Source organism: Megascapheus bottae, chromosome 31, assembly GCF_031878675.1.
Source record: "Megascapheus bottae isolate mThoBot1 chromosome 31, mThoBot2.hap1, whole genome shotgun sequence".
Classification (NCBI taxonomy): Eukaryota; Metazoa; Chordata; class Mammalia; order Rodentia; family Geomyidae; genus Megascapheus; species Megascapheus bottae.
The window spans coordinates 4,225,819-4,251,053 of record NC_143539.1 but is presented as its reverse complement, the minus strand read 5'-3'; the positions used below and the strand labels follow the sequence as shown (position 1 = coordinate 4,251,053).

General features: G+C 55.4%; 2 protein-coding genes across 2 annotated transcripts; one reads left to right on the top strand and one right to left on the bottom strand.

Moving 5' to 3' along the window:
- The first annotated feature begins 9,222 nt into the window (after positions 1-9,222).
- On the top strand, positions 9,223-16,540 carry Calm3 (calmodulin 3). Its single transcript, XM_090322664.1, has 6 exons — positions 9,223-9,366; positions 12,766-12,796; positions 14,457-14,600; positions 14,686-14,792; positions 14,883-15,018; positions 15,105-16,540. Exons 1-6 carry the CDS (start codon positions 9,364-9,366, stop codon positions 15,131-15,133), a joined length of 450 nt encoding a protein of 149 aa, XP_090178790.1. The 5' UTR covers positions 9,223-9,363; the 3' UTR covers positions 15,134-16,540.
- Positions 16,541-20,132: 3,592 nt separating this feature from the next.
- On the bottom strand, positions 20,133-25,235 carry Ptgir (prostaglandin I2 receptor). The gene is made up of 2 exons (XM_090322663.1): positions 24,004-25,235; positions 20,133-22,135 (listed from the first exon to the last, which is right to left on the bottom strand). Exons 1-2 carry the CDS (start codon positions 24,769-24,771, stop codon positions 21,749-21,751), a joined length of 1,155 nt encoding a protein of 384 aa, XP_090178789.1. The 5' UTR covers positions 24,772-25,235; the 3' UTR covers positions 20,133-21,748.

The window sequence follows — 25,235 nt, the reverse complement described above, 5'->3', positions numbered from 1 at the left end:
CTTGGACCATTGTCCTCCTTTTTATGATTTCTACTGTAGCTGGGATAAAGTCAAGCATACACCACCTTACTGGCCTTTTGGGTGAAGATGGAGCCTCACCGGCCTTTCCCCCCGCCCCTCAGCTGGCGTAGAACTGTGATCTTCCCAAGATTAGCCCCCCACACAGGCTACAGGGTCCCTGTGTATGTGTGGATTCAACACACATATAGGATCATGAGTGACTAAAAGAATTCAAGCTGGGGCCTGGAGTTTGGCCTAGTGGTTAAAGTGCTTGCCTAGCATGCATGAAGACCCAGGTTCGATTCCACGGTACCACATACATAGAAAAAAGCCAGAAGTGGTGCTGAGGCTCAAGTGGTAGAGCTCTAGCCTTGAGAAAGTCCAAGGACAGTGCTCAGGCCCTGAGCTCAAGCCCAGGACTGGCAAAAAAAAAAAAAAGAATTCAAGCCTTAGTACCCGCTGTCAACAGGCTCCTCTGCCCTGTCCTTATACCCCTTGGCACCCAGGGCCAGGATGTGAGCTTTCAACCCGACCTGCTGCTTCCCAAGAACACAGCGCTGAGCCCCTCCATACCTGTGTGCTCCAGAGAGGTGACAGCCCTTGTCACACCCCCACAGCCCCCACGGGCTCCTGGGGACTATGGGACAAATCCATCAACTCAGTTGGGAGAGAGGCTGAACTGCGGTCGGCCCTCTTTGGACAGTAGCTATAAGAATTACTTATTGAGGGCGGGAAGTGAGGCCTAATGGTAGAGTGTTTGCCTTGCAAGCACAAAGCACTGGATTTGATTCCTCTGTACCACATACATAGAAAAAGCCACAAGTGGTGCTGTGGCTCAACTGGTAGAGCTCTAGCCTTGAGAAAGCCCAAGGACAGTGCTCAGGCCCTGAGCTCAAGCCCCAGGACTGGCAAAAAAAAAAAAAATTACTGGCCTGGGCATTTGGCCTAGTGATAGAGTGCTTGCCTAACATGCACAAAGACCTGGGTTTGATTCCTTGGTACCACATATATAGAAAAAAGCCAGAAGTGGTGCTGTGGCTCAAGGGGTAGAGCTCCAGCCTTGAAATAAACCCAAGGACAGTGCTCAGGCCCTGAGCCCAAGCCTAGGACTAGTAAAAAAAAATTACTTATTGAGAATTTTATTTTTTATTTTGTCTCAGTGATGTATAGAGGAGTTATAATTACATTTGTCAGGTAATGGGTATGTTACTTCTTGTACATTGATACCCCTTCCCATGTTTATCTCCTCCACCCACCCCCTCCTAATCTTGTTTTTCCCCTTCCCTTCCTACTGGCAATTTATCACTGTTACATAAGCATTGTTAAATCATAAACAGAACAAAAAAAAAAAACCTACAGACATACACAGTTTTTTTACATAAGAATTGGTTGCAGGGTTGCTATGGCAACCTGGCTTCTACCAGCTAGCTGCTAGCCTCTGCCTCTTATTTTCCTGCTCCCCCCCCCTTTTTTTTTTCCATGGTTCTGATCCAGAATACACAGTCTTCTTTCCTACAATAGAAATGTAAGCCAAGTACCAGTATCTCATGCCTGTAATCCTAGCTCTTCAGGAGGCGGAGATCTCAGAATCAAGGTTTAAGCCGTCCTAGGCAGGAAAGCTTGCAAGGCTGCTTTTGTTTTTGTTTTTAGTCAGTCATGGGGCTTGAACTCTGGGCCTGGGTGTTGTCCCTGAGCTCTTCAGCTTAAGGCTACCGTCCTACCACTTGAGCCTCAGCACCACTTCCGGCTTTTTTCTATGTATGTGGTACCGAGGAATCGAACCCGGGTCTTTGTGCATGCTAGGCAAGCACTCTACCACGAGGCCAAACTCCCAGCCCCTAAGACTGTTTTTTTGTTGTTATTTTTGTTTTGGAGGGGGGTTCATGAGACTTGAACTCAGGACCTGGGTACTGTCCCTGAGTTCTTTTGCTCAAGCCTAGTGCTCTACCACTTGACCCACAGCTCCATTTCTGGCTTTCTAGTTCACTGGAGATGAGTTTCATGGACTTTCCTGCCTGGGTTGGCTTTGAACTATGACCCACAGATCTGTCTCCTGAGTAGCTGGGATTACAGGCATGAGCCACAGCTGCCTGGCTTCATGAGATCCCCCTCCTCCTCCTCCTCCTCCTCCTCCTCCTCCTCCTCCTCCTCCTTCTTCTTCTTCTTCTTCTTCTTCTTCTTTTTTTGCCAGACCTGGGGACTGAACTCAGGGCCTGAGCACAGTCCTTGGGCTTTTCCTTAAAACTAGTGTTCTACCTCTTGAGCCACAGTACCACTTCTAACTTTTCTATGTATATGGTACCAAGGACTCAAACCTCGGTCTTCATCCATGCTAGGCAAGCACTCTACCACTAGGCCCAACTCATTGGAGATAAGACTCTCCAATGAACTACCCAAAAGTCAGAAGTCTAGCTGTGTCTCAAGTGGTACAGGCCCTGAGTTCAAGCCCCAGTACTGGCATACAAAAAAAAAATGGTTTTAATGTTTACCATGCCAGCCTTTGTGCTAGACTTCTAGAAAATTCCATGCAGCTTCTTTTCTTACAAGATCTTGTTAAGTCCACTTGCAGTGATGAGATACAGTCAGGTATTTGTTGTTCTTTGCCTGCTCTGTCCTCCCCAAGCTCCATTCCACTCTCTCTCGGTGGACCCCGCTCGACATCCTGTCTATCTTCAGAAGCCAAGCAGAGAATTTGACATTCAGAACCTTACAGAAGGAAGGGTAGAACATCTAAAGAAGCTGAAGGAGTCTGGTTTGCACCGGCCCCCGGGGCCCAAGAAGGATACAGGTAGATAGATCGTCCTTAAGGAAGGGGGTGTCGGGAGTTTTCCCCCACACATCCTCCAGGGAGCGATGACCCCCAAATGGCCAGCGGTGGGAGCTTCGCGGCCACAGCTGCATCTCCAAGGTTCCCATGGAAACGGCAGGAAGAGGTTTTGTGAAATTCTCTCGTGAATCTCTGATGGGCAGGAAAAAGTAACATATCTTGCTTAGGTGGCCTCATCCGCCAGTCCGGTCCCCGCGATGGCCTTCCCTTCCGTCCACCGCATGCCCCGCACTTGCCCTGCCTCTCCCCTGCTGCAGTGCTGCTTTCCCGGCTGCCCCAGGGCTCTTCCCCTTTACTCCTGCCCTCCACAGAGGCCTTTCTAGCCAAAAGCACTGCAGCTTGGCTCTGTGGAGGTTCCTGCCCCTTACCCCACCAGGTTGTGACCCCTTGGAGAGTAAGGATGAGGCATCAGAGTCACCCAGGAGACCCCAGGAGTTGAGTAGGACCTGGCTGGGAAAGAAGAATGGATGATGGATGCCCTTTGGTCCCTGAACTGCGCCCTCTGCCCACCAGATGGCGCCCTGGCCCAGCAAATCTCCGCTGAGGCTCCGCGGCCAGCTCCATGCTCCGCAGGGACCGGGAGAATTAACATCAGCAATGACCAGGAGAAGGAATGGCACCATTCGTAACCATTTAAAGCCACTGCGCGGGCCGGGAGTTTAGCACGAAGACCCGGGTTCGATTCCTTAGTACCACATAGGAAAAAGCCAGATGTGCTGAGGCTCAAGTGGTAGAGCTCTAGCCTTGGGAAAGTCCAAGGACAGTGCTCAGGCCCTGAGTTCAAGCCCCAGGACTGGCAAAAAATAATTAATTAAAGTCACTGTGCACTCGGACCGGGGAGCAAACCCTCCGCAGGCCTGACTCCGCACAGCAACGCCAGTATCTTACCACGGAGAGGTTGTTCGACTTTCCCAGGAGTTCACAGCATCTAGCTGCAAAGACATCTAGCTGCAAAGAAGGTTCCAGTTCTGCCCTCAGCGACCCCCACAGCCTCTGGGTCCTGGGTCACACTCCAGGCATGGCTGTGCAGGACCTTGTGACCTCGTCCTGCCACCTACCCAGGCTCTTCCTCTGCGCGGCCACGCCCCTCCACAGCACCCATTTCCAGACCACGCCCCCAAGCCTCCAGCCTCCCCCTCCAGTTACAACCTCCGTCGAGGCCACGCCCACAATTAACGCAGTCCCTGGTCGGCCACGCCCTTTCCTCTTGGCCACGCCCCCTGTCCTGACTACCAGCCCTCTTCTTCCCATCTATCTCCCTTTTCCTACTGTCAGCTCCCACACATGGCCACTTCCTGAGTCTGACTCAGTTCCTCCTCATCCCCTTCTCCAAGGCCTGTCTTGATCGGTAGTGCCGGTCACTCCAGGCTGGAAACACCAGCAGACTTGCTTTTTTTTTTTTTTTTGGCTGGTCTTGGGGCTTGAACTCTGGGCCTGGACACTGAGCTCTTCAGTTCAAGGCTCCACTACAGTTCCGTTTCCGGTTTTTTGAAGATAAAATGTAGATAAGAGTCTCCAGGACTTTCCTGCCCCGGGCTGGCTCATCAAACTGTAAACCTGTCTCAGCCTCCTGAGTAGCTAGGAGGGTTACAGGTGTGAGCCAACGGTGCCTGGTGTGGTGTGTGGTGTGGTGTGTGTGTGTGTGTGTGTGTGTGTGTGTGTGTGTGTGTTGGGGTTTGAATTTAGGGCCTGGGTGGTTAATTGGAGATGAGTCTCATGGATTTTCCTGCCTGGGTTGGCTTCAAACTGTGATCCTCAGATCTCAGGTACCCAGCAGTGCCTGGGTTCCTTATGCTCTTATTATGCAAAATTGTAACTTTTTTTTTTTTTGGTGGGTCATGGCGCTTGAATTCATCCTGGGCGCTGTCCCTGGACTCTTCAGCTTGAGCCAAGCCCCATTTCGCATTTTCTAGAGCTTAATTGGAGATAAGAGTCTCAGGTCCTCGGGGCCGGGAGTTTGGCCTAGTGGTTAAAGTGCTTGCCTACCATGCACGAAGAACCGGGTTCGATTCTTCGGTACCACATACATAGAAAAAAGCCAGAAGTGGTGCTGAAACTCAAGGAATAGAGCTCTAACCTTGAGAAAGTCCAAGGACAGTGCTCAGACCCTGAGCTCAAGGCCAGGACTGGCAAAAAAAAAAGAGTCTCAGGTCCTTTAGTAGCTGGGTTGGCGTTGAACTTAGATCCTCAGATCTCAGCCTCCTGAGTAACTAGGATTACAGGCATGAGCCACCACGCCATCTGGAAAATTCTAACTTTTTAATAAATATTTACAAATTTGTTAATTTTATTTTCCTTGACTTCTGGTTGTATTTTAACTGAAGTAACCTTTGTTAAGGGATGAGGAAATGTCCAAACATCCATCTTTTTATCCAGTTATCTGCCTGGAGTGTTCTCTTCTTGGAAATTTGCCCTTGAAAAGATAATTTATACAAAAAAAATCCAAGATTATCTGAGAAACTGTTACAGCATCTGAACAAAAAGAACCTCAGGAAAAATCTTCATTTCTGATTGGTTGCTTTCCTTGATTATGTGTTGCCATAGTAACTAGGAGATTAAATAGCACCTTCACTTGCTTTTTCCTTATAAATTAAGTACTTGTGGGAAGGGGTGACATTGTCCAAAAAGACCTGACTTATGTAACTAACCCCTCTGTGTATCATCTTTATAATAATAAAAAACAAAAAAGTACCTGTAGGTTTTCTCTGTCAAATCAGGAAAGGATTATTCCATCATCAAGCATAACATACAAAAACCTTCAGCAATTCTAGATTCATGTTTTTAATAAAGAACTGGACATTTTCATCCTATCTAAATTAACAAAAGCACTTTTGGGGGGGAGGGAGAGTGGGTTTTAAAATCCTGATGGCTGAAATTCAGTGCATCATCTCGTGGTGAGTAGGGGAACTGCAGGATCATACTGCTACCGTAATTACTGTACAAAGCCACCCCCTCCTTGCTGTCATCTAGTTTGCATACGCCCTGTTACTGCAGCCCCAGCAAACTGATATAACAACAGTTTGTTCTCCAGATCACCTGACTTTTCTGAGTCCCAAAACATAATAGAAATGACAGGAGCCAGGAGCCTGTGGCTCATGTCTGTAATCCTAGTTACTCAGGAGACTGAGGTATGAGGATCACAGTTCAAAGCCAGACCCGTAATGAAAGTCTGTGAGACTCTCATCTCCAATTACCCAGCAGTGTTGCTCAAGGGGTAGACAGCTAGCGTTGAGTTGAAGAGCTCAGGGACAGTGCCGAGGCCCAGAGTTCAAGCCCCACAACCGATAATACATACCAGCCCCAAACCTAGCTTTAAACCCCCCCCCCCTCTCTCTCTCTCTCTCTCTCTCTCTCTCTCTCTCTCTCTCTCTCTCTCTCTCTCTCTCTTCCTCCCTTCCTCTTTCCCTCTCTCTCTCTCTAAGAAAAGGAACTTTCAGACATGCAAAGTGTAGACACCATCTTAAAGATATGTCCTCTCTCCCTCAACACTTTGGTGGATGCCACGTAGAGCAGAGTTAAGCACCAAGCTGAACACTTGCTGAAGTCCTGAAGTCGGAAGGAAAAGCATCACAGAGGAGGATACTAAGATTCTGAGAGGTCTAGTTGGGAGCCCGAGGTCATGCCCTGAGAAGAGCTGAAGCTAGGGAATGAGCTTATGTCTGACTGGGTTCAAAGCCTTTATGCCTACTGCAGTGCTTAATTGTAGAGAGAGGGAGGGAAAGACTGTAGCTCTCAAAACGATAGAGCCTTCTAGACTCAGCCCAGCCTTCCTGCCCCTAAAACATTTGTCAGAAAGGGGGACATAGGGACCAGGAGCGTAGCCTGGTGGTAGAGTGCCTGCTTAAAATGCTTGAAGCTCTGAGGTTGATTCTTTGGTGTCACATACACAGAAAAAGCTACAAGTGGTGCTGTGACTCAAATGGTAAAGTGCTAACCTTGAGAAAGCTCAAGGACAGTGCCTAGGCCCTGAGTTCAAGCTCCAGGACTGGTAAAAGGAAGAAAGAGAGAGAGAGAGAGAGAGAGAGAGAGAGAGAGAGAGAGAGAGAGAGAGAGAGAGAGAGAGAGAGAGAGAGAAACATAGAGTCGAGTGGCAAGTATATGGCTGCTATGACAAAGCCAAAATATCAGAGATCCCCAAACCATAGTGGGTTTTTGGTTTTTGTTGTTTTTTTTTGCCAGTCCTGGGCTTGAGCTCAGGGCCTGAGCACTGTCCTTGGACTTTCTCAAAGCTAGAGCTCTACCACTTGAGCTTCAGCACCACTTCTGGCTTTTTTCTATGTATGTGATACTGAGGATTCGAACCTGGGTCTTCATGCATGCTGGGCAAGCACTCTACCACTAGGCCAAACTCCCGGCCCCCACTTCTAGCTTTTTGTTGGAGGCAAGACACACTTTTCTGCCCCGGCTGACTTTAAACTGATCCTCAGATCGCAGCTTTCTGAGCAGCTAGGATTACAGGATTGTGTGGCCTTGAGCTAAAGAGCTCAGGGACAGCGCCTAGGCCCAGAGTTCAAGCCCCATGACCGAAAAAAAAAAAAAAAGAAAAAAAAAACCTACTGGAACCAAAGGCGGGTGGCTCACGCCTGTAATCCTAGCTACTCAGGAGGCTGAGCTCTGAGGATCGCGATTCAAAGCCAGCCCGGGCACTACGGATCGTGAGACTCTTATCTCCAGTTAACCACTAAAAAGCGCAAGTGGCGCTGTGGCGCAAGAGCCTTGAGCTGAAGAGCTCAGGGACAGCGCCCAGGCCCAGAGTTCAAGACCAAAAAAACAAACAAACTGGGGCCTGGAGTTTGGCCTAGTGGTAGAGTGCTTGCCTAGCATGCACAAAGACCCAGGTTCGATTCCTTGGTACTACATGCATAGAAAAAAGCTGGAAGTGGTGCTGAGGCTCAAGTGGCAGAGCTCTAGCCTTGAGAAAGTCCAAGGACAGTGCTCAGGCCCTGAGCTCAAGCCTATGACTGGGAAAAAAAAAAAAAAAACTGGAACAGCGAAGTAAATACCAACAAGGCTTCTCTTGCTCCGCCTCTTCGCTTCTAGAGGGAACCCGAGAGGGGAAAATGACCACAGACAGCATCCCCACGGAGGATCTCCTCCACTGACTCACAAGCTCCAGGTCCAAAACCCCAGGGAAAGGCTTTCATTGGCTCGGCCTAGAGTCTACTCTGGATGAGGCACGCTGATTGGTGTAGCCTGACCCACGTGCCCATCCTTCAGCCAATCACTGGAGTGGGGAGAAGACAACTGGGAAACCTCAGCTCCTAGTCTAAACGGGGACCACGAAGCTGTCTTAGCGCCCTTGAACAAATACTGTCATTAAATCTTTTTCCTCTGGCTGCCACCCTGGAGCCCGGCAAGTCATCCAGAAGAGGATGATTGAAGATGGTGCCCAGGATCTAGCCAAGTACAAGGCTCTACACACGGCAAGGGCCCGATTCATGCTCGTCAAAGGAATGACTGAGAGCTGGGAGTGTGGCCTAGTGTCAGAGTGCTTGCTTGGCATGCACGAAGCCCTGGGTTCGATTCCTCAGTACCACATGCACAGAAAAAGCTGGAAGTGGGTGCTGTGGCTCCCATGGTAGAGCACTAGCCTTGAGAAAGCTCAAAGACAGTGCCCAGGCCCTGAGTTCAAGCCCCGTGACTGCCAAAAAAAAAAGAAAAGAAAAAAAAGGAATGATTGAATGAATCTGCTCCAAGACCGTCCTGGGGCAGCTGTGAGCAGAGCAGAAGTGAAACAACCCGAGGGTCCTAGCCACAGGTAGGGTGGGCGGAGCCTGAAGACCCCGCCGTGGAGGAGGGACCGCCTGGGGGCGGGGCTTCCAGACAGCTTCCTTTCCGACTGAACCATTATCCATTGGTTTAGAGGGGAGAGACAGGACAGCTTTCTGGACCTTTCGCCAGCCCCTTGACGCTTCCAGGTAACAACGCAGAATATTTATGTCTTCAAAAGGTCTCTCGTTTCCGCCTCCACTTTTTTACGCTCCGCGGCCTCACGCGGTCACACAAATTCACGCTTTCCTCCCCCACCGCCGCACAGTGGTTCATTCCAGTTTGACGCATTGCAGGGAAGTCCGGACCAATCGGCGCTCCGCTCTTATTTCCGCCATGGGACCGGCCCAATCACGACGCGGCTCACAGAGAGGAGATGGACGCGTCACGCCCGCCGTGTAGTGCCTCTCCGCCGATTGAAAGTAGTCCTGCGGCGGGAGCGCGCGCGCGGGGCGAGCGGCCAAGTCTGGCCTTAGGCAAAAGGGTGGGGGTGGAGGGGTCCCGCGGTCTCGTCGGGGCCGCGCGCGGCGCGGAGGGATCCGAGAGCGTCGCAGTGCGGCGGCGCGCGGGCAGGACGGGGCGGGGCCGGGCGGGGCGGAGCGCGCGCGGCGGCCGTTGAGGGACCGTTGGGGCGGGCGGCGGCCGCGGCGGCGCGCGCGGCGGGCAGTGAGTGCGGAGGCGCGGACGCGCGGCGGAGCTCGGACTGCTGCTGCTGCCGCCGCCGTAGGAACCTCGATCCCTGCGTTCCGGACACCTCGGGCCTCGCCATGGTGAGTGGGGCCGAGGAGTCGCGGCGGAGGCGGGGGACGCGGCCGGCCCGGACCCCGGGGCGAACCGAGTGGGGGGCGGCCGTGCCCCGCCTGCGGCCTCGCAGGCGCCCCTCGGGGGCGCGGTGGCGTCTGAACCCTCCGAGATGCTTCAGCCCCCCGAGGGGGTGTCGAGGCTTCCGCAGCGCCTTCGGCGCCGGGTGGGGTGTGGACCTTCCCGGAGGGCCTGCGGAGCCCCGAGGAAGCGTTTAGGGCCGCAACGGGCCGCTTGATCCCAGAATTGGGGGTGTCCGGGCCCCCCTCCCCCCTAAGATGGCCCGGGACTGGTCCTCGATGCAGGCGTTGGGTCTAGGGGCGTCGGGAGGAAGGGCGCTAGGAGGCTGGAGACCCGAGTGGGAGGGGGGCCCAGGACGTGGATGAGGGATGGGGTCCCCTCCGCACCTGACACCCGTGTGGGTGGGAGGGTCCCCAAAGATGAGCATTGCAGGAGAGGAGGGCGGGGTGCGGGAGGGCCCGGCTTGGGGTGAGAAGATGCGCCGAAGCCGGCGGGGACCCCGAGCGGGGTCGTGGGGGCGGTGACGCCGGGTGATTCGAGGAGTACCCGGAAAAGGCTCGGAGCCTAATGGGTGGGTTCAGGCTGTTGAAGGAGGGAGAAGGATGAGGCTCATTGGGGAGGATGCTACCTTTTGGGGCTTTGAAAATCTGGGTTTCCGGGGGAGGGGGAGGGACTTGGCTTGGGCGGTGGGAGATGAGACTGGAGGAGGGCTGTGGGCGAGGAAGGGGGAGGTGAGTGGCAGCCAGGCGGGCCTGGGGCTGGAGGCGGGTGTGGGTAGCTCCCCGCTCTTCTCCGGGGAAAGGTCCAGACAAAGCCTGCTCGGGCTGGGGTGGCGGTGGGCCGGGCCGGGGGTCCCCCTTCCCCAGGAAGATGGCGTGGGGAGCAGGAGGGTGTAGTTGCTCAGACCTCTATTGCGCACCGAAGCTTCATGGAACGGGAGTGTAGGGGGGAATCAAAGTTTGGGGTGCACGGAATGAGGCTGGCTGTTCAAGCCCAGATGCTGCTCGCTGCTGCCCTGCTCACTGGCCCATTCAGGCCAAGAAAGCGACCTTTCCCGACAGGGTGCTGGTTTCTCTCGGTCTCTAGCTCTGAACATCTACTTCTCGCCAGTGCCAAATGACAGTGCTGTTCTGTACAGTGTGTCGTCAGTGGCAGTGGCGGCCTGCGCCTGTGGCCTTGGGTGGAGATGCAGAGCTTGACCACAGTGGGCCCCCCCAGGGCACCTTTCACTGGCCTCAGAGCTTCCTATTCCTTTCAGAGTCCTCAGCTGGGTGCCTCTGCAAATTTCCACAGCTGGGGCTGTGCGGGAAAACCAGCCGCTCACACCCTACCCCCCAGACTCCCTGGCAAGACTGGGGAGGACAGGCAGCCGCCCTGTATCAGATCTCATACTTGCTGACACAGACCTGAGGGCTCCTCTTGCCACCACCCAGTTTTCCCCAGCAGAATCTACTAAGGGCCCCCCCTGCCCCCAGCATTGGCACCTCCCAAGGAGGGCCTGGGCTCTGGCCCTGACCAGTTTCTCTTTCCCTTTGTAATCAGCAAGGCATGGGTGGGACAGGTCTCTGATAGATAACTGGGGTTGAACTTTGGCTCTCTGCTCCCCCTGGCCTTGGTTTCAAACACCACTCTGGCTGAGAAATTGTACCCTCTTCCCTCCCCCACCCCAAGCTGCAGCCTTAGCTGAGGGCTAAGAGAGCCAGAGAGAAGCTTGGTTATTTTGGAGATAGTTTTTGGTGAAAGCCAACAGTCTCTGTGCTGGAAAAGAAAGCAGCTTGGGGACAGGTGGCCAGCGATGGTCGGTGGTGCTTACAGAATGGGTGACACCATGCAGGGAGGTGTGAGCTGAGCTGGGCCCTTTCCTTTATGGAGCCAGGGGAGGGAGCTGCATGGGAGCAACTGCCAGTATCCCACAGACCTCCATGCACAGCCACGCCTATTTGCAGCAAGCCTGGATGGAGCTGAGTCTTATCCACATCTCCAGCTCTGGCTGGAGGGGCCTCTAGAGCCACCTTGGGCATTCTGCAGGCTGTCCTAGCCTCCAGGTCCTTTCACTGCGGGCAACACGGGGGAGGGGGGACCTGAGTGAAGAGAATGAGAGAATGGGTAGCAGATGGAGTGGCAGCCCTCCCCTCCCCCAGCAGGACTGGCCTGGGTAACCAGAAGCCCATCCCTGCCTCTCACGTTCCCAGCAGCTTCCTCAGGTGTCAGGCCAGGGCCCTTTGCCTTCAGGAGCCCAGGGAGGCAGATGGGCCCCCGGGCTCCTCAGTCCTGCCCCCCAGGTTGGTGTAGAGGAGTCCATTGAGCCTCGTAACCTGCCCTTTTAGACTTTGGATTTTTCCGGAATACGTCTGTGTGTTTTTCCTTCTCTTCCCTTCCTCTGCCACCCCCCTGCAGTGCCTGTTTGGAACTTGGCCTCAGGTTCTTCCTTCCCGTGAAACAACACACAGGTGGTAGATTGTAGACCAGGACTCTGATGGAAGTTCTAGAACCTTCTTGTAGGGTCACACAGATACACTGTTGTTGCTTCTGCTTCTAACAGAATCCCTGAGCAGAGTGGGAGCCCCGCCTCCTAGCCAGGAAGGGCAGGGCGTGGTCTGGACCTGCACTGGTACGGGGTTGGGGGGGCTTCTCCAAAGCATCCACAAACACAAGGGACATTTGCCTCGGAATCAGTGCTCCGGAGGACTGGGTCCCTCCTCCTGTGTCTTCTCCCTCTCCCCTGCCCCACACTGCCTAGGCTGACCATGCTAGAATGAGTTAAAAACTGCAGCCCTTGAGCAAACTTAACATTCTTCACCCTCACTGCTGCCACCTGGGACCCTTTGCCACACTGATCCCAAAGAACAGAACAGAACGGCGTGTTGCCTGCCCTGTGTGCTGCGGGGAGCGGGGCTGGCCAGGTGACTTGTAGGCACTGGAACAGCTTAGGGTGAAGGGAATTTTTGCCACTCAGGTCCATTGTGCTTGGACAAGACACTGCCAGGTAGGTGGCACAGATCTAGCAAAGGTGGCCCAGACTGCTTCCTGCTGCCCAGCCTGTTTTAGTTTGGGGCCTCTGGGCTCCCACCAGCCACACATCTGCTGGTGCCATAGCCCCACAGCTGCCTCGGAGCTGGAGCAGCGCTCCTCCTGCCCGCCCGTGGCTCTTGAGCAGCATTCTTGGCCCACACCAGGCAGGCCAGGGGATTGGTCCACCCTGGCACCCAGCTCTGAAACCCTAACTTTATGTTGAGCCCCTCTTGTCTAGCAGGGCTGCCATGTGAAACTGGCCTCCACAGAGGGGGCTGGGCAGGGGAGGAGCCTCCAGGGCCCAGGGGCTGATGTCTGTCCTTCCTGCTTCCCAGGCTGACCAGCTGACCGAGGAGCAGATCGCAGGTGAGTGCTCCATTCCAGCCGTCTTGCTTCTGAAGGATGCCAGGCCTGGGCCAGCATAAGAACCCATAGGTACCCCATCATGCCCCCATGGCCAGGCTGCACAGGTGCTCTGTTCCTCTCCTGGCAGAGGCTCACTTGGGGCCTTGAAACCAGGGGCTATGGGTGAGCCCCCTCCCAGCCTGCACACACTGGGTGAGGGACGAGCATGTCCTCCCGTGGGACTGAAGTCCTCTGCCCCTTCCATGCGTGCTTGCACTTGCTTTTCCCCAGCTGTTCCCTGCACAGCACCTGACCATGGCTGCCTGTGTCCCACGGGCTGGGCTCGCTGGCTGCAGGAATTTTAGTGCTACCTGGTGTATAGCTTGTCACTAGATGTGTGCTTCTTGAGCTGGGGACATGGGCATGTTCTCAGAGACCCCAGAAAGCTCAGCTGCACAAGGCAGGGTGCGATTGGGTGTGTGTCCTGTCCGCATTTCCCTCTGCAGCCTCGGTGGCTTGGGGAACGGAGTGAGCCCTGGCGTCACTCCTGGCCACGGGCCCACAATGCAGACGATGGGGAACGGTTCCCAGAACAGGCGCTGGTGCACCAGTGCCCCTGACCCAGCCTAGACCCTGCAGGGCAGAAGCTGGGTGAGAGGAGGCAGCTGGACTCACCTCTCCAAAGTCAGTGGCACAGTCATATCACAGTGCCTTAACATTGGCCCTGGGCAGTGGAAACCCAGACAACTGCCTTGTTGTTTTAGGTCACAAACCCAGGGGCCTTGTGAGCCACTCCCCCTCCCACCCCCAGACAGCAGCTGAGTGTCAGCATCCCCAAGGGGGATTGGACAGATTGCTCAGAGCCACGGCCCTGGGTCACAGCTGCAGTGTGTGTGTGTCCTTTCCACCCCACCTGCCACCCTAGTCTCACAAATACCACCCCACTTTCACCCCTGTCCCACACCTCGCCCCGCCCCCCCCCTCTGGGAATGGGCTGCCAGCATCTGTTCCCTAAGGTCTTAGGGTAGAAAGAACTGGGTTCTGAAGCGAGCCCGTAGGAGGGTGGGTGGGCACCACGTGCTTCTCCCCCACCCTGGTGTGGCCCCAGCTGGGGCCTTCCCACTTGGCACCAGGAGCGCCTCATCTTCCTGGCCTGACAGCCCCACATCCCACCCCACGCAGCGGCCATCAGCTGTGCTCTGCTGCTGACCACCCCACGCGTCACCACCCCCACGGCTCAGCTCCTTCTCTGGAAACTGGCAGCACCCACAGGCAGGCTAGTGGCAGTGCCTATCGGAAGGGACTCGGTGCCCACATTCCCCTTCAGGCTGGCCAAAGGCAATCTGCAGCTGCCCCTTGCCTGCCTTTGTTGATCTTGGCTGACCTTGACTGGCCCACTGCAGGTCCTTCTTGGCTCTCGTTCACCCCATCACTTTGGTCCATTTCATCACTTGAGGGGGAGCCGGAGTCAGGAGCCAAGGAGGGCAGCGTTGTCTGCAGACAGCTGCTCGCACAGGCCGCCAGGGAAAGGTGGAAAGGTTCTGCCCCGAGCGCTGCCCAGAGAGGGTGGCTCCCATCTCGCGTGTGGCCCCGTTTCTCCTTCCCTAGGTGGGGGGGGACTGTGGGCCTTTCTGCAGGAGGGGGTCTACACCTTATCCCCCTGACTTGCCCCTCTCCTCAGAGTTCAAGGAGGCCTTCTCCCTCTTCGACAAGGATGGAGATGGCACTATCACCACCAAGGAGCTGGGGACAGTGATGCGATCCCTGGGGCAGAACCCCACGGAGGCCGAGCTGCAGGACATGATCAATGAAGTGGACGCAGACGGTGGGTCCCGGGAGTGGGTGGGGAGCCGGCGTAGGGCAGCGAACGGGGTGCCCACGTCCTCTACCCTGCCTTCCCCTCCGTCCAGGCAACGGCACCATTGACTTCCCTGAGTTTCTGACCATGATGGCCAGGAAGATGAAGGACACGGACAGCGAGGAGGAAATCCGGGAGGCATTCCGCGTCTTCGACAAGGTAGGCAGCCCGCTCCCGGCCCGCCCTGCACCCTCGGGGGAAGGGGCACCGCCAACACCGGAGGCTAAGCACAGTGTGTCCCCGCCGCAGGACGGAAACGGCTACATCAGCGCTGCAGAGCTGCGCCATGTAATGACGAACCTGGGGGAGAAGCTGACGGACGAGGAGGTGGACGAGATGATCCGGGAGGCTGACATCGATGGAGACGGCCAGGTCAACTACGAAGGTGAGGCCGCGTGGCCTGGCCTGGGGCCCGGGTGGGCAGCGCGGGTGGCGCCCGCTCACCCTAGCCCTCCATCCGTCTCTTGGCAGAGTTTGTACAGATGATGACTGCGAAGTGAAGCGGGGGCCTGGCCACGCCCGTCCTCCTGGCCTCACGAGCTCTTCACCACTCCCCGCGTACCCCGGTTCTAGCAAACACCAATTGACTGACTGAGAATCTGATAAAGCAACAAAAGATTTGTCCCACGCTGCATGACTGCTCTTCCTCCTTCCTCTCCCTCCGTGCCCCTCATGGCTTCCTTTGTCCTCCCCCTCACATCTTCCAGGCCTGATGCATTGACAAGACCTCCCCTCCCCCTGGGGAGCCTCTGCCCTTCTCACAGCCCGGTGGCTCTCCTCCGTTTCAGTTTGTTTGCTTTTGTTTGTCCTTTCGGTTGCTGGGGTGGCTGCAGCCCTGGCCCGGCCCTGCAGAGTGGATGAAGGCCCTGGCCCAGGCACACGAGCATGCCTTCGCTATTGCATGAACCACCCCGTGCTTCCACGCCCGGGCTCAGCAGCCTGGGGGCATGGCAGGGGAGGGCCTCGGGGGCAGCAAGAATTGTGGCAGTGACAGGATGTGCCCAGGATGGGGGACAAGGGGCAAGAAGACATTAGGAGCTGGCATTCCTTTACCACCCGAGGGCATCGCCCGGGCGGGCAGCATCAGGTCCTGCTGGCTGGCTGGCTCTGAGGCGGGGCCGCTCTGCAGCTGGCCCTTGCCCCGTGTCCCTCCAGCGGTTGCTCTGGCCTGCACATACCTGGTGCTAACATCCCGCGCGGCTCTGCTCCCGCGGCCGTGGCCCTCCACGGCCTGCCTGGGAAAGGTCGCTGTGGGGCGTGCCGGTTACCCTCTCCCTTCTCCTTTATGCTCCTTGAAAGCTTGATTTTTGTCCCAACCATGCCAGGCCAGCTGAAGGGTGGGCTTAGGGGACACAGCCACACCATGCTCTCAGAACACACCTGCAATAACACGGTTCCTGCCACGCAGAGCCCGGAGCGGGCAGCCTCTGCCTCCTACCCGCCGGTGGCACTGCCCACCCAGCTCCGCTCCTCCTGCACTGCCTCTGCCGCCTCTGCCCTTGCCCTGCCTGCCCCCGCCCAGCGGAGAGCATGGTCCGCGCCCTCGCCTCTGGGACATGTCAGTCACCGTGGGCACTCCGGTCTGGGTTTGTTTCCTGTTTCTGTTCGTCTCATCTGGCCCCCCTGGTCGATCAAGTGGCTCTTCCTGCCCAGCTTGGAGACTTCTCTGGCCTCTGGCAGCAGCCTCGGGAGAAGGGAGGGATGGAGGGTGGTGGGGACCCAGCCAGGAGCTGAGGGCAGGGCAGGGAGGTGTGAGGCTGTGGACATACCCGAATGTTTTGGGTGTTTTGTTTTATGTTGTTGTTGTTCTTTTCTTTCTTTTTTTAAACCGGGCAATATTGTGTTCAGTTCAAGCTGTGAAAAAAAAATCTATCAATGTTTTCCAATAAAATACAGTGACTACCTGACCTGGCTTCTCCCCTTATCTGCACCTACGTGGATGTCTCTCCCCCCATCCCTGCATCCCCCTCCAGTGGTTGAGAATGGCGACTGTCAGGGTTGTGTGCTGTCTACAAGTCCAGAAGCTCCAGGCAGCAGAAAGCTGAAAGGAAGGGGGGGGGGAGTCAGGGGGAGTCGGACAGGGAGTAGAGGCCAAGTGGGGCCCTGTCCCTCTGTGAGGACTTGGGGTGACAGCACAGGCCAGCCCCTGCCACAGGAGGACTTGGATGAGAAGAGAAGCTTCTCAGTTCTCGGGGTTCACGGAAAGCCTGGGGTTTTTCCCAGGAGAGTTGGCTCACGGGTCTTGGATCACCCAGGGGGGGCAAGCATGGAGAGACATAAACTGGGCAGAGGATTGGGCAGGATTGGGCAGTGTCAGGTCCGGCTGCAGCGTAGTGTAGCAGGTGGGGTACAGGCTTGGTGGCCTTGGGCAGATGCACACAAGTGGGTGTGTGTCTCTGCAGAGAGCTGAGGCTACTGTGCTCCCCCCAGTGCTCCCAGCACGGAGCCTGGCCTCACGAGGAGAGCGGGGTGGACACACAGGCAGGGCCACACCATCTTGGAAGTAACGCCTTGTCCCCTGTGGCTACGCTGAGTCAAATCTCAGCTCTGAGGGCCGAGGCTGGGCTTTCCAGGGCCTTTCACCGCCTCCGACACCTCTTCCCTCGCCTCTTCCCGTGTTCCCCCTTGGGCGCTCCGTGTGGGAAGACTTTTACTCCTAGATGGGCTGAGGCATTAAATAATCATGACTTCCTTTCCCATTCTTTATTAATCAGAGACACCAGCTCTCAGCTTCTCATGGCTCCAGGCAGGCAGGCAGGCTGCACAGATTCCCCAGGCCTGGCTCAGTGCTGCTGGACCAGCCAGGCCCTGTCCCGACCAGGTGGCTAGACAGGGGCTCCCAGGTGGGGCCCCGGCCCCGCCTCTTCCCCAGGTTAGGGGGCAGCCCCTACTCCAGTGCCAGCCACTTCCAGGTGTCATTCCCCGTGTGACCAGAAGGTGGAGCCCGATAGACAAAGGCAACTCCCTGACTGCTGTTCCGTGGAGGGAGAGGCCAGGTTTCTTTTTGGTTTTGTTTTTTGTTTTTTTTTTTTTGCCAGTCCTGGGCTTGAGCTCAGGGCCTGAGCACTGTCCTTGGACTTTCTCAAGGCTAGAGCTCTACCACTTGAGCCTCAGCACCACTTCCGGCTTTTTTCTATGTATGTGGTACCGAGGAATCGAACCCGGGTCTTCATGCATGCTAGGCAAGCACTCTACCACTAGGCCAAACTCCCTGCCCCGCCAGGTTTCTTTTATCTCATGCTTTGCCCCTTGCTTCTGGGAGTTGGACCTGAAGGGCTTTGTGTTTTAGGCACATGCTCTACCACTGAGGTATTTTTATTTTATTTTGCATTAAAAAGAAATGGGGCTGGGAATGTGGCTCAGTAATAGAGTGCTTGCAGGCTCCAACAAAAAATCGGAGCTGGGCTTTAAAGTCAGGGCCTCGTGCTTGCTCCACCAGCATTCTACCCCTGCCCACAGCCATTTTTGTTTTCATTTATTTTTTCTTTCCTTTCGTTTTGTTTTGCTCTTTCTGGTACTGGGACTTGAACCCAGGACATTGGTCTTGCTAGGCAAGCACTTTGTCACTGAGCTCCATTCCAGCCCTTTAGTTGACTTTTCAAGTAGAATCTTATGGTTTTGCCCAGGGCTGGCCTCAGCGTAGCTTCCATGACAGTCACCTACCACCATGCCCAGAATATTGACTAAATTGGGGGAGGGGTGCCAGCAACACTTGTTTGCACCAGCCTCCACTTCTGACCCTCTTTATCTTGCCTCCTAGGTAGCTGGAAATTACAGGTGTAAGCCCCCATGCTTGGCTTCTGTGTTTGGTAGAGTCCCATCTGTAGGTCCGATCCGGGATAGAAAGACAAATGAAGAAAGTCTCTCCCTGATGCCCACAACACACTACAGCAAGTGCCTGGCCCAGGCACTCCGCACAGCCTATAATGTGTTCGAGCTGCTGATGACACAGGTTGTGTTTATGCAACTGTTGCTGGAGTAGCTGGTTAGCAGAGGATGGCCAGGGCTGTGGTCATGGCTGTTAGCTATCCCAGCCGCCCAGGGCAGCCTGGCGTGGACAGTGCTCTCAAGAGCAGGGTGACAAATTAACAGTGGTCAAAGAAGGAAGCTAGGCAGCCATACTTCCCTCAAGAAGCCTCCCCTGGGCTCTGAAACCCTGATTCTCCTCCCTACCTCTCTCTACCCTAACTAAGGATTGCACTCAGGCCTTTTGTCAGAAGCTACATCCCCAACTGTCATTATTGTGAGAAAAGATCACACTACCTTTACCTGGGCGAACCACTTCCGAGGTGTGAGCCATAGAGCCTGGCCTTGTGTAGACTTTTTTTTATTGGATCCAGCATCTGTCTGTTGATTTCTTTTGCCTGCACCAGGGCTTGAACTCAAGGCCTCCAGCTCTCTGCTTTTCTGCTATCATTTGAGCCGTACCCCCAGCCCAGCTCTTTTGCTAGTTAATTTGGAAATAAATGTCTCATGGACTTTTCTATCCCGGTAAGCTTGGAACTGTGCTCCTCAGACCTCAACCTCTTCTGTAGCTAAAATTACAGGCAGGGGAGGGCCACTTAGTGCCCAGCTGTTGGTTTGTTTTGCGGCTGGGTCTCACCCTGGAGCCTCAGCTGGCCTCAAATCCTTGGCCCTTCTTGCCTCTGCTTCCTAAGTACTGGGATTAGATCCAGCTGACTTTCCATTCCCCCCACCCCAGCTGCCCTCCGTTGTGAGGTGCCCCCAGCCGTGAGGCTTGAACTCTGGACCTGGACACTGTTCCTGAGCTCTTAAGCTTAAGGCTAGCGCTCTACCATTTGAGCCACATTGCCACTTCTGGTTTTCTGGTTTTCTGGTGGTTAATTGGAGATAAGACTCTTGTAGACTTTTGTGCCCAAGCTGACTTTGAACTGAGAACCTCAGATCTCAGCCTCCTGAGTAGCTAGGATTACAGGCATGAGACACCGTGTCTGGCTTCTTCTTCTTCCTTTTTTTTTTTTTTTTTTTTTTTGCCAGTCCTGGGCTTGAGCTCAGGGCCTGAGCACTGTCCTTGGATTTTTCTCAAGGCTAGAGCTCTACCACTTGAGCCTCAGCACCACTTCTGGCTTTTTCTAAGTATGTGGTACCAAGGAATCGAACCCGGGTCTTCGTGCATGCTAGGCAAGCACTCTACCACTAGGCCAAACTCCTGGCCCTTCTTCTTCCTTTTTTTTTTTTTTTTTTTTTTTTTGCCAGTCCTAGGACTTTGAACTCAGGGCCTGGGCACTGCCCCTGAGCTTCTTTTGCTCTACCACCTGAGCCAATTGCCACTTCTGGCTTTTTCTGTGTATGTGTTACTAAAGGATCCAACCCAGGGCTTCACACATGTAGCTAGGTAAACACTCTACCACTAAGCCACACTCCCAGCCCCTGACTTTCTATTCTTAAGTTCCACCAATGTTATTACTCAGTCATGACTGCTATAGAAGTTGCGAAATACATTCATTTTATTTTCCATATAACATGTTTTTATTATTATTATTATTATTACTGTAGGATTCCCATGACATCAAAGCTATCATGTTAACCACAGTTCCAAGTACAACATCTGTGGGATTTTGTACAATGACATGGGTGGCCCCCTTTCTGATGTGCTTTATTCCCCCCAAGAGAACCGCTGAACCCACGAACTGGTTTCCTCAACCCCATGTTCTTTCTGACCATCATCTGAGGTATAGCAGCTATAGAGAAATGGAGAATACTCGAAACCACTGTGCCAAGCCTTGCTTGCCTAGATTACAGCAGCTGCCAGCTGAGGCCATAAGAGCTGTGGCATTGTTTTACCAATCCCTTAATCAGTTTCCGCAGCCCTGGTGGCTAAGCACTGGTTTAGGACCCAAAGCACATCAGGTACAGAAAGGCAATGTGGCTCCAGCCAGCCAGCTATGGCCCAAGTCAATTTCCACCAGGCCCTGAGCTGTGTGTGCCAAATCCAGGTGGCCTCCCCTCCTGGCCTCCCTACCAGCCACTTTGAGACCCAGGCTGAGCAGATGGAGAAAGGGACCAGGGCTGACGCTGGGACAGGAAGGTCCCTGCTCCTCACCCCCACCCGCAGCAACTCACTTCCTTTCTAATAGGCCAGCCAATTCCCAGACACCCCTAATTCCCTGTCCCAGAGGGGCTTGGGAAAGCCTGGAAATCCCCTTCCCGGATGGGGTCCAGGACAGAGCAGACTTGCCTGTAACTCATAAAAGTTGGCGGTTCTCAGAGTGAATGTGTAAATGGAATGAAGGAAGGAACAAAGGAAGGAAGGAAGGAAGGAAAGTAGGGAGGAAAGGGAAGGAAGGCAGGCAGACAGGCAGGAAGAAAGGAAGGCAGGAAGGAAGGAAGGAATTTTTGTGAAGGGACAGGAGGTCAGGCTCAGTAAGGAAGCATTTATTTGTCCAGGACCAGAAGTCAGAGCAGGACCCACTGTGCCCTCTGGGGCAGTCCCTGGAACCCCATGTCCCCCCACACCAAGGCCTCCATCTTCCTCCGCTCTACCCACTGTCCATGGCCTAGCCGGGCACAGGCCTTTCCAATATGAAGGGCAAGACCAGCAGGGTCACATCTGACGATGTGTGGGGGAGACAGCCCCCCCATTCCTTCCCCATGCTCTTGGGGCTCAGGCTGTTGGGAAGAAGTGGGGAGAAGTGTTTCCACAATCCCAGCTCTGGGAGCAGAGAAACGGTGTCTTGTGCAAGGGCAGGGCTGTCCCCTAGGGAGCTGGGATGGGGGTGGGTGGGTGGCTGGAACCCCCTTAATGGATAAGGCTGAGGATGGGAGCCCCAACCCAAACAGACCTGAATACACAGAAGCCACTGGGCACTTTTCCATTTCTTAAATATTTACACAGGAAGATGGATGGAGAGCCAGCTGCCTCGGCCACTGGCTATTTTGAGAGATCTGCTCTTCCTAGGTGCCTGCATCGCCCCCCCTCCCCACCCCACCCCAATAGCTGCTCAGAAAGAAGAGAAAGAGCAGCTGAGCACCCCTTGAATTCGGGGGAGCATCAAAGCTCTGGCTTACACAGCCATCAGCTGAACGAATCGCTGCTTTTCTGGCTCGGGTGCCCAGAAGACAAGATGACGGCAGGCCTCAGGGCAGCCCAGCGGTTAGCAGAGGGAGCAGGTGACCGCCGCCTCTGCTTTGGACAGCGACCCCGCAGGGCCGCCACCACTGGGCACAGGAGGCAGAGGGACCCTCTGGCTCTCACTCCAAGTGGACAGAGGCACCCAACTTCCCTCCTTCCTCTCCAAAGTATGGGGGGCCTGAGGGTCCCCCCTCTTTGAGGTGGGCCTGGGTTGGGCTGTGTGCAGTTCCTCGGGGGCAGGCTGGGCCCAGAGGCAGCAAAACCAGAGCCGGAGTCGCTGAAAGACGGCCTTGCGGAACAGAATGAACACCCAGGGGTCCAGGATGGGGTTGAAGGCGTTGAAGCGGAAAGCCAGGAGATCCCCCATCTCGTTGCTGTCCGGGGCGATGGCTTGTGTGAAGCCACGGATCTGAGGACAGGGGAGGCTGGTCAGGAAGTACCAGGAGGCTGGGAAGGTAGCCTAGTGGTAAGAGTGCTTGCCTAGCATGCATGAAGCCCCGGGTTCGATTCCTCAGTACCACATCCATAGAAAAAGCCACAAGTGGTGCTGTGGCTCAAGGGGTAGAGCCCTAGCTCTGAGAAAAGCCCAAGGACACTGCTCAGGCCCTGAATTCAAGCCCCAGAACTGGAGAAAAAAATTGCCACGCAACTTCCCCTGCCCCCACTGCCTCTTTCGCCCCTGTGGCCTCCCCCCTCCTCTGTCAGGGCAGGAATGAGGGAGGGAGGGAGTGCCGATCAGAAAGGAAGGAAATTGATATAAGATCAAAACTTAAAGGAGGACAGATCTTTCAGCTTAAGACAGGGAAAACCCCAGGAAACATTATCAGAGAGCAGCACCTGGAAATGGTGGCGAGGATTAGAGGCATTTGTCCATTTGTCTCCACATTTTCTTTTTTTCCGGTCCTAGGGCTTGAACTCAGGGCCTGGCACTGTCCTTGGCTTCTCTTTTCTTTTTTGCCAGTCCTGGGCTTGAGCTCAGGGTCTGAGCACTGTCCTTGGACTTTCTCAAGGCTAGAGCTCTACCACTTGAGCCTCAGCACCACTTCTGGCTTTTTTTTTCTATATGTGGTACCGAGGAATCGAACCCGGGTCTTCATGCATGCTAGGCAAGTACTCTACCACTAGGCCAAACTCCCGGCCCCTGTCCTTGGCTTTTCTCAAAGCTAGCACTCTGCCACTTGAGCCACAGCACCACTTCCAGCTTTCCCTATGTATGTGGTACCAAGGAATCGAACCCCCTGGGTCTTCGTGCATGCTAGGCAAGCACTCTACCACCAGGCCACACTCCTAGCCCCTCACCCCACCCTTTGCAGCTGGGATGACTCCAGATTTCCCTGAATGCTTGGCTGAGATCTCTGAGAACCCCTGAAATGGCATGCAGACCACTGTGTCTAGATGTGCCCAGTGTCTGGGTCATCATAACCTGCCCCCCCAAAAGTCTCAGGGTCCCCTCAATCCCACTCAATTTCGTCATTTTACAGAAGTAGGGAAACGGACGAGAATAAATGTGAGATGGGCAAAGCTGAACACGGGGGGGGGCACACTTGTAAGCTCAGCAGTGAGAGACAGAAAGCAAGAAGGCTGCATGTTCGAGGCCAGCCTGGACTACGTAGAAAAATCCATCACACTAATAATAAAGAGGTAGCTGGCAGATGTCACCCACCAAGGCTGCTTTTGGGGGACCTGGGGCCATTTCCTGCCACATGCTGGTGGTGTGGTTGTGAAAGGACCACGTGGAGGTGATCTTAAGCCACAAGCGACTGAATGTGGCCTGCAGGGGGCGCATGGATTGTGGATCCTTTGTTCACGGGGAAGATGGAGAGTTGAGGTGCACTTGCTGGTTGGGGGGCCAGAAAGTGTGGAAGAGGTTGGAGGAGTCAAATGGGGCAATTGTGACTTAGTTGACAGTAGACAAATCCCTTTCAAAGCTAGGCGTTGCCAGCCCACGCCTGTCATCCTAGCTATTCAGAAGGCTAAGACCTGAGGATCATGGGTCAAAGCCAGCCCTGGACAGGAAAGACCGTGAGACTCTTATCGCCAGTCAGTGAACCACCCAAAGCCAGCAGTGGCGCTGCGGTTCACGTGGTAGAGTGCTGGCCTTGAGAGAAATAAGATCAGGGACACGGCCCAGGCCCTGAGTTCAAGGCCCAGCATCGGCCCCCCCAAAAGTCTCATGAGTCTCCATTTCCTCACCTGTGAAATGGATACCACCCAGCCCAGACCGACCTAGCCCCTGACCTCCTCCCCGGAGGACCCGCGCTGGGCAGAGGGACTCACCGTGAGAGGCAGCGAGCACACGGCCATGATGCCTGTCATGACGCCCAGCAGCATGAGATGGTCCAGCTCGTCCTCTCGGGCCCCTGAGCTGGGCACCAGCGCGCCCTGCTGCCGCCGCTGCTGGCGGTACATGCGACAGAGGCTGACAGTGACGGAGCCATTGCACAGCATGATGGCACTCACCAACAGGGCCACCAGACTGGCATAGGCCAGGGAGAAGGCACAGCCGCCCAGCTCAGGTGCCCGCATGCGGATGAAGCACCAGCTGCCCGGGCAGTATTGTTGGTGCTGGCCCAAGCCCAGGAGGGGCAGGGTACAGAAGAGAAGGCAGAAGGCGTAGATGGTGGGCAGTGCCAGGCGGGCACAGCGTGGCCCATCCAGCTGGGCGTACAGATAGGGGTGGCTGAGTGCCAGGCAGCGCTCCACGGCCATGGCAAAGAGGATGAGCGTGGAGGCCAGGCCGAAGAAGGTCATGGCAAAGGCGAAGGCGCTGCACAGTTCGGGGCCCCCGTGGGCCAGGCCCAGCAGCGAGCTGTTGCGGGCATAGGCCACAAACACGGCCGGGCTCAGGAAGCAGGTGCCCAGCAGGTCAGTCACGGCCAGCCCTGTGACCAGCACCGCAAAGGCCGATGGGTGTGACCGACGCCGCCCGCCCAGGATGCCCAGGGCCAGCCCATTGCCCACCACGCCCGCCACAAACATCAGGGTGCTGGTGGCTGGCCCCACCGAGTCCCGCACATAGGTGAGGTTCTGGCAGGAATCTGCCATGGCTGGCCGATGCCCACGGTGCTGGCGGGAAGGACTCAAGGGGGAGGGGGCCACTCAGGTGCCCGCACTCGCCGCGGTCTCTAGCATGGCTTCCATTTGCCTTGCAGCCCCCAGTCCTCCATGGGCAGCGGTTTGTCTGTCTGTCTATCTCTCTCCTTCATCCTCCCCAGTGTCTATCTGTCTTCCTTAGTTCTTTCCTGGGTGTCTCTGTCTTTTCCTCCTCCAGCACGCTGAGATCAGTGTGTGCCTCTCTCTCTCTTGCTGTCTGTCTATCTGTCTCTCCTATGTATCCACCCCGTCTGCCTTTCGCCAGCCCTGTCTCTCCACCCTGAACGTTCTCCTTCCTCAGCCTGTCTGTCTGTCCATCCGTCTGTCTGTCCCTACCTCCTCTCTCCTTGCTCCTGCCGGGTGCCGAGCAGAAGTCTGCGTAGGTCTGTGTCAGCTTCTCCTTCTCCACCCCTCCC

Excerpts from the sequence above, each read along its gene's own strand:
- Ptgir (XM_090322663.1), bottom strand. The coding sequence starts at position 24,771 with ATGGCAGATTCCTGCCAGAACCTCACCTATGTGCGGGACTCGGTGGGG. Across the intron at positions 22,136-24,003 it reads TGTGCTCGCTGCCTCTCACG|ATCCGTGGCTTCACACAAGC; the intron begins GTGAGTCCCTCT and ends CCCTGTCCTCAG.
- Calm3 (XM_090322664.1), top strand. Across the intron at positions 14,601-14,685 it reads CAATGAAGTGGACGCAGACG|GCAACGGCACCATTGACTTC; the intron begins GTGGGTCCCGGG and ends CCCTCCGTCCAG. Across the intron at positions 14,793-14,882 it reads CATTCCGCGTCTTCGACAAG|GACGGAAACGGCTACATCAG; the intron begins GTAGGCAGCCCG and ends TCCCCGCCGCAG.